This window comes from Meleagris gallopavo, chromosome 4 (genome assembly GCF_000146605.3).
Source record: "Meleagris gallopavo isolate NT-WF06-2002-E0010 breed Aviagen turkey brand Nicholas breeding stock chromosome 4, Turkey_5.1, whole genome shotgun sequence".
Taxonomy (NCBI): Eukaryota; Metazoa; Chordata; class Aves; order Galliformes; family Phasianidae; genus Meleagris; species Meleagris gallopavo.
The window spans coordinates 68,476,619-68,483,742 of NC_015014.2; the positions used below are offsets into that span (position 1 = coordinate 68,476,619).

Consider the following 7,124-nt stretch of genomic DNA (forward strand, 5'->3'; position numbering starts at 1 on the left):
GTTGAGCAAGGGTATGGTTGCTGTGGACTTTGTAACTCCCATCCCTCAGAAGCACTGATGGGATGGGGAGGTGCTGCCGGGCTCTGTGACCACCTGTATGTTTGGGCAGGGCTGGTACCGCGAACGGAACAGGTGGGCAGGGAGCCTCTATGAGGAGGAGCAGTGCCTGTGTGATGAGACGGCTTGGGCAAAGAAGCAGGGATGTGGGGAGTGTGGGTGCTGGGCCAGATTGAGAAGGCACAGGCAGGGGTGGTGGGTGTAAGCGAGGTGGGTGAAGCTGTTGCTGACCTGGGAAGAAGGCGGGTTGTCCAGAGCTGAAGTGCAGCCCTGGGTTGATGTAGTTGACGCAGAAATAGATCCCCTGGTCCTGTGCCCTGAAGGATTTCACCACCAGTCGATAGGAGTTTCCTCTCCATAGTGCCTCAAAGTTTGTAGCTGTTTTCTCACTCTCCTGCATTGTGCTGGAATGAGAATGGGTAATGGAGAGGATGAAGTGAAGGTTCCCATCCTTATCCAGGCGGATCCAGGATACTTTCCAGGAGGTTTTGTTTCTCCAGCAGTCCAACTCCAGCCGCTGTCCCTCCTGGGGCTGTATGATTCTCCTGTTGGGGAACCTGACCACGAATGCATCCCTCTGTCCCTGGGTGCCGGCACAGCCTGTGGGCAGAAGTCGTCCATGTCCCCTCAGGTGCTGCTCAGGAAGAGCTCCTGGGGCCTTTGGGCAAAGCTCTTCCTCGCCAGTGCAGTGCGTAGCAGGCAGGCAGCTGGGCTGTGAGGGTGAATGCAGAGGGAGGGCCTCGGCTTCCAACACGCTTGGGTGCTGTGCTGGTGTCCCTGGGACTCAGCGTTGAGAGCTTCGGGCTCTCGAGATGGATGCTGCCCTTCAGAGCAGCCCTTCAGCTGCCTTCTCAGGGCTGCTGCCATTTCCCAGCTTCCCCAGAGTTTTATCTCCCTAACAACTGCTGCATGCCCTGTCTCTCCCCTTCTGAATCACCTCCAGCAACACCTGTCTGAACAGGCTCTGTTCCTGCTGCGTATCGCACTGCAGTCCCACCTCTCCTCTTCCCTGCGTAGTCACTGAGCAGCCCTGAATTCCATTCTTCCCTCTTCCATACTCACAGAGCCCCAGGCTGAGCAGGAGGAGCAGTGCAGGAGACCCGGCCATCGTCCTTGGGGCGGTGCAGCGGAGCGCGGGTGATGTTTCTCAGTGAACTTTGGAGGCAGCGTAATTTATAGGAGAGGATGTGATGTCATCAGGACCCTCTTCTGTGAAGAGGTGGCGTTCAGAAAAGAATGATTTCTGCAGCACTTCAGTTGTGACCCAGAACATGGGCTGGTTCATCGTTACAGGGTGGTTTTTAATGATGCCTCAGCAATTTTGTTTCTGCATCTTCAGTTGAGATTCAGACAGTGACAATGTTTGTGCTTGAAATCAAATCAGCTACTACAAACTGCTGTCTCTCAGCCATTTGGAGCACTCTCATCATGTCCATATTTGCAGATAACAAGAAGTCCCGTGCCATGGACATGGTTTGCAAGTGGTGTTTTATGGAGGAGATTTTGTGATGTTTTATTCTATTCTATTTTCAGATTGATCTTTGTGCACTTCTCATCTCAGGGTCCATCCATTGCTAACATCTAGCTGAGTGCTTCAGCTCAGCTGTTCTCTTCAAATCATCTTTATTCTTTCTGTGTGCAGGGCAAGAGGTCTGTGATGTGGTAGCCATCACTACAGCCCCATGTCTCTGACTCATGTAGACTTATTTTTTTTTTATTAAAATTCTTGTGTTTTTGTTCTACAACCACAGGGACTCCTCCCTGCCAAAAAAAAACCCGCTTATATGACCCAAAGCTGAGGGCCCCTGCTGCTGCCTGCAGGTGACCACTCACACATTGGTAAGTGCTGGGCTTCCTGCAGCTTTGCACACACAGTACTGACAGTTTCCTTGGGCTGTTGTTATTTGTGTCTTCTGTTGTTATTTCCTGGCTGTACAGTTATTTGTGATGTGTTGTTGTATTGCTCTGTTGCAAATGTGCCCCCTTTATTGTGGATGCCAGAATCCTGGCCCCGCTGTCAGATGAAAGTGCTGTTTGGTGAGAAATTGGGCCAAAATTGTCTGGTTATGCCTGGGCTCATTTCATTGGGCCTGAAAGCATTTGGCTGAGTAAGGAAAGCTGCTGTGGAGCCTGTAGGGTGGGGTAACTAAGGTCAGCCAATGGTCAACTGTAATGTTTCAGGTCCTCTTACACAACGTCGTGCTGAGTCCTCACCTGCCAAGCAGTGACCATCAGCAGCACTGATAGTGCAACTGAGAGAGCTGGAAAAGAGAGATGAGCTCTCAGGTTTGGAGATTCTTCCTGCCCTTAATAACTGAGGCATCACAATTTATTATTAGTAAAAGCTGTGGTGAAATTGATTTGTATTTCATTTATTTACGTAAAACAATTAATCAATGATGTATATCTGTGGAGAGCGTATATAAAATCCTGGAGGGATGGGAGAGTCTGAAAGGTTTTGGACTGGGCTCAGGAGGCCGTGAGTTTGAGATGAATGGTCTCGTTCTTTGCAGAGGGGAATTCAATGGGAAAGGTTGGGAGAGATTTCCCACTGTGGATCCCTGCTCGGGCAGACATATATATTTCAATATAGTTGTGATTACTTTTCTTTTATTTTAAGCATTATTGGTGTTGATTGTAGCATGTTCAGGCCCTCTGGCCCTAGAGAACTGCAAATGAATCCAAAGAACACACTGAGAGCGTTAAGAATTAGATGTATTTAGTTGGGAAGACCTTGGAAATGAGAGGGAGGCTGGGGTACGAGAGCTGAGTTTTGGGTGTGATTGAGGCGTAGGCAGAGAAGGAGCAGCCAAATGCCTGCATTGCATCAGGGCAGCTGTGTGTGTTGCTGCTGGGATCAGTGTGGTGCTTGAGGAGGATGCCTGTGTGCCTTCTGCTGAGCAGCGACGCAGCACTGCTTGCTTACGCTGAGCTTGGTCCTGCAAGTGACAATGGAGTATGAGACATGGTTGGCTTTGATCATCCATCTCTTTTAGAACATTTGCTTTTAGAACATTTGATCTCTGTGGTAAGGAAGGACTAAGAGTTGACTGAAAGTTTCAGAATTTACTTTCCAAACACAAGCTTTGTTTCAGTTGGAGGGAGGAAAAGGGCAATGTTGGCACTCAAACATACCTTAGCACTGGCTCTTTTCTTGTGGCAACTTAGAGATTTCAGACATGAAATTGTGCCCAAAACCTTTTGCCTTCCCAGAGGTTGAAAGCCTCACTACATTTAATGTAGCACCTCTGAATATGTGTAATTAAGGAGGTAGTTTGACTGTAAGTCAAGCTACTGCTGACATTTGGACACTTGCAAGACCCATACCGAAGCATGTTTCTCCTGTCATTTCACAGTGCTTTTGGTTCTCCTTCTTCCAAAGCTAATACACAGATTTCAGGATGGTAGAGGCAACACAGTCTGGTAGATTAAGGTTCCTGTGTTTTATTGTCTGACAGTGCAGTGTGATAAATATTTCTCAAGCTAAACCTGGAGATGAGGAAAATGTGGAAAAGGATTTTGAGAGCAGTCCTTTTGCATTCCCTGTGTCCTGAATACGCAATGGCTGCGTGAGGGCAATAGGCAGAGAGCCCATTCCCCTGGAGGAGCGGGCTGTGCTCTGTGGTGTGAGGTTGCAGGAAGCTCGGCAGAGTGTCCGGATGTGACTTACTTTGGCAGTGCACGATGGTGATGGTTATGGCAGTGAGGAGCAGGAGGCAGGTGCCAGCCACGTTAAGCCACATGACTGTATCATTGCAGCAGTTCACCCTTTTCTCGTTGCTTGTTTCTGCTGGAAGAAAGGAGTGAGGGAAGAAGACAGACCCAGCTTCTAGCTGGGGTTACAGCCAGCTGTGGTAGAGCTAGCTAGCTAGTTGGGTGATCCTGCAGCAAAGGGAGCTGTGTGGCTCTGAGTGAGGCTGGCGGTAGGTGTAGGTGAGGAGAGGGTTTTCACAGAGCACAGAGAGGCAGGGACAAGCCATGTCTGCACGTGACACCCTCAGCCTTGGTCTGATGCTGTTGGTATTGTGCTGGGGAGCTGAGTCAGGACATGTAGTCAGGAGACTTCTAGTATCCCATGCTGAGGCTAAAAGCAGTGTTAGCTCAAAATGCAATCCCTTGTTTTGGTGTGACCCATGGCTGTCCATGCTTGTGACTTTTAGGTCAGCCCACGTGGGATGAAAGGTAGATTGTGTAATAGTATCCTGGAATCACTTAGTTTGTTAAAGACCTTCAAGATCTCCAAGGCCTGTCCTTCTGAATCCCATTAATATCTGACATCCTTTATTGCCACGTTCAGAGAAGGCAAATATCTTGGGCGGTGGTTGCTCCACCACATTCCTGGGCAGCCCAGTGCAAAAAGCAGTTAGTTTCATCTCCTAATGGGCTGCTCTCTGATAAAGGCTAAAGCACTTTGTCTCCCCTCCCATCAGTCAAACCAGGCCTTAATTTAGGCTCTTGAGAGCAAAGCAGCACTGCTGGCAGAGCCCCTGCCACCCCACAGCTGGATTACCTGAATCTGGGCTATGCCGAAAGATGTTCTTCTTGGTGACCAGGCTGCTCTCAGTGCTAGCAGTGGGTGCTGCTGTTGTTGTGATTGGAAGGAGAAATGGATGAATACAGCGAAATACAATAAAACTGCTTTCTGCCACCCCTCCCAAGACACGGCCAGTAGGAATGGGACACTGTAGAAACAGAAGGCTAATGGTTCCTAATTCTTTGGCAGCACACACAGATCTCTCTTGCCTATTAGGAACAATGTTTTCAGAGATCTGGGAACCTTTTTCTTTGTGCAGTCCACCTCCACTGTGAGTTTCTTTTTGAGGTGCTGTCAGTGTTCGGAAGTTGTTAGGATATTCAGGATTATTATGAGGTGAGGAAGGATGTGGTGGCTGTGGACCTTGAAACTCTCATCCCTCAGAAGCGCTGATGGGATGGGGAGGGCTGTGCGACCACCTGTGTGTATGGGCAGGGCTGGTACCGTGAGCAGAGCTGGTGGGCAGGGAGCCTCTATGAGGAGGAGCAGTGCCTGTGTGATGAGACAGCTGGGCAAAGAAGCAGGGATGTGGGGAGTGTGGGCGATGGGCCGGATTGAGAAGGCATGAGCAGGGGTGGTGGGTGTAAGTGAGGTGGATGAAGCTGTTGCTGACCTGGGAAGAAGGTGGGTTGTCCAGAGCTGAAGTGCAGCACCGTGTTGATGTAGCTGACACAGAAATAAGTCCCCTCATCTTGTGCCCTGAAGGACTTCACCACCAGTCTGCAGGTGTTGTCACTCCATGATGCCTCAAAGTGCTGGGATGTTTTCTCACCCCCATGGAAGGTGTTAAAGTGCGGACTGTAACTGGAGAGAATGAAGTGAAGAATCCCATCTTTGTCCAGGCGGATCTAAAAGATACCTTCATGACTATGGGAATACTGGCACTGCAGTTCCAGCCGTTGTCCCTCCTGAGGGTGCTCCATATTCCTGTTGAGGAACCTGGCCTCCATCGTGTTCCTCTGTCCCTGGGCGCCAGTGCAGCCTGTGGGCAGAAGTCAGCCATGTCCCCTCAGCTGCTGCTCAGGAAGAGCTCCTGGGGCCTTTGGGCAGGGCTCTTCCTTGCCAGTGCGGTGTGTGGTAGGCAGGCAGCCGGGCTGTGAGGGTGAATGCAGAGGGAGGGACTCGGCGTCCAGCACACTTGGGTGCTGTGCTGGAGTCGCTGGGGAGTCAGCGTTGAGAGCTTCGGGCTCTCGAGATGGATGCTGCCCTTCAGAGCAGTCCTTCAGCTGCCTGCTCGGGGCTGCTGCCAATTCCCAGCTTCTTTGACAGGTGATTCAACACTAACAACTGCTACATGCCCCCTCTCTCCTCTTCCCCATTCCCTACAGCAACACCTGTCTGAACAGGCTCTGTTCCAGCTGCGTATCGCACTGCAGTCCCACCGCTCCTGCTTCCCTGCTCAGTCACTGAGCAGCCCTGAATTCAGTCCTTTGGGTTTGCCCTTTTTTTCCTCCATGGTCCTTTTTGCCGATATTCTTGGACATGGTACAAGTGGAATGCCTTCACTCATTGTCCTTTTTCCTCTCGGCACAGGTGCCCCGTAAGCCCGCTTCCATACTCACAGAGCCCCAGGCTGAGCAGGAGGAGCAGTGCAGGAGACCCGGCCATCGTCCTCGGGGCGGTGCAGCGGAGCGCGGGTGATGTTTCTCAGTGAACTTTGGAGGCAGCGTAATTTATAGGAGAGGATGTGATGTCATCAGGACCCTCTTCTGTGAAGAGTTCGTGTTCAACCTCTGAGGTGAAGAATTCTGTGGCACTTCATCTGTGATCCGGAACCTGGGCTGATTTATCATTACAGGCTTGTTTTTAATGGTGCCTCAGGGATTTTGCTGCAGTGTCTTCAGTTGAGATTCATACTGACAGTGGTCCTTCTTCAAGTTGGATTAGCCAGTACAGTCTGCTGTCTCACAGTGATTCGGGGCATTCTCATCATGTCCAGATCTGTGGAATACAAAGTGAATTCCTATGCCTTGGAGCACAAATTGTATTTCTTGGTAGTGATTTTATCTTTTTATGCGTTATTTAATTCTTTTTATAATTAAAAGAAAGATGTATAATGTTCTATAGTATCTCTATACCTGTACTTTTAATCTCTGAGCCCGTGCATTGCTGATATGTATCTGAGTTCTACAGCTCTGTTGTTCTCTGCAATTATTCTTTGTAGTTTCTCAGCAGAAGCCACTGTGTTCAAGGCAGGAGGTCTTGTTCCTGCTCCGGCAGGGGGATTGGACTAGATTATTGTTTAAGGTCCCTTCCAGTCCCTGACGTTCTCTGATTCTGTGATGTGATACCTACCAAGACAGCCCCGTGTCCCAGTGGCATTCACATCTAAAGGACAAAAAGTTACTCTGTGTTTTTTTCTTCTCCAACCACATGGACTTTCGCCATGCCAAAAAACCTCTCCATACATGCTTCAACATTCGGAGGCCAGCCCACAACCTCTAGGTGACCACACACACTGGTAAGGGTTTTGACTTCCTGCAGCTTAGCACAACAGCTTCTCAACAGCTTTGCTCTGCTGCTATTTGATTTT

The 7,124-nt window shown here is 49.8% G+C and overlaps 1 protein-coding gene and 1 pseudogene across 1 annotated transcript in view; both read right to left on the bottom strand.

Moving 5' to 3' along the window:
- LOC100546932 overlaps positions 1–1,180 on the bottom strand; it is a 2,587-nt gene extending 1,407 nt beyond the window's left edge. Inside the window, 3 exon segments of the mRNA XM_031553303.1 lie at positions 22–83; positions 86–657; positions 1,120–1,180. Of these exon segments, the coding sequence (XP_031409163.1) occupies positions 22–83; positions 86–657; positions 1,120–1,165 (680 nt within the window). The 5' untranslated portion in view covers positions 1,166–1,180.
- A 3,475-nt stretch (positions 1,181–4,655) lies between these two features.
- On the bottom strand, positions 4,656–6,372 carry LOC100550436 (annotated as a pseudogene).
- Between the last annotated feature and the right edge of the window lie 752 nt (positions 6,373–7,124).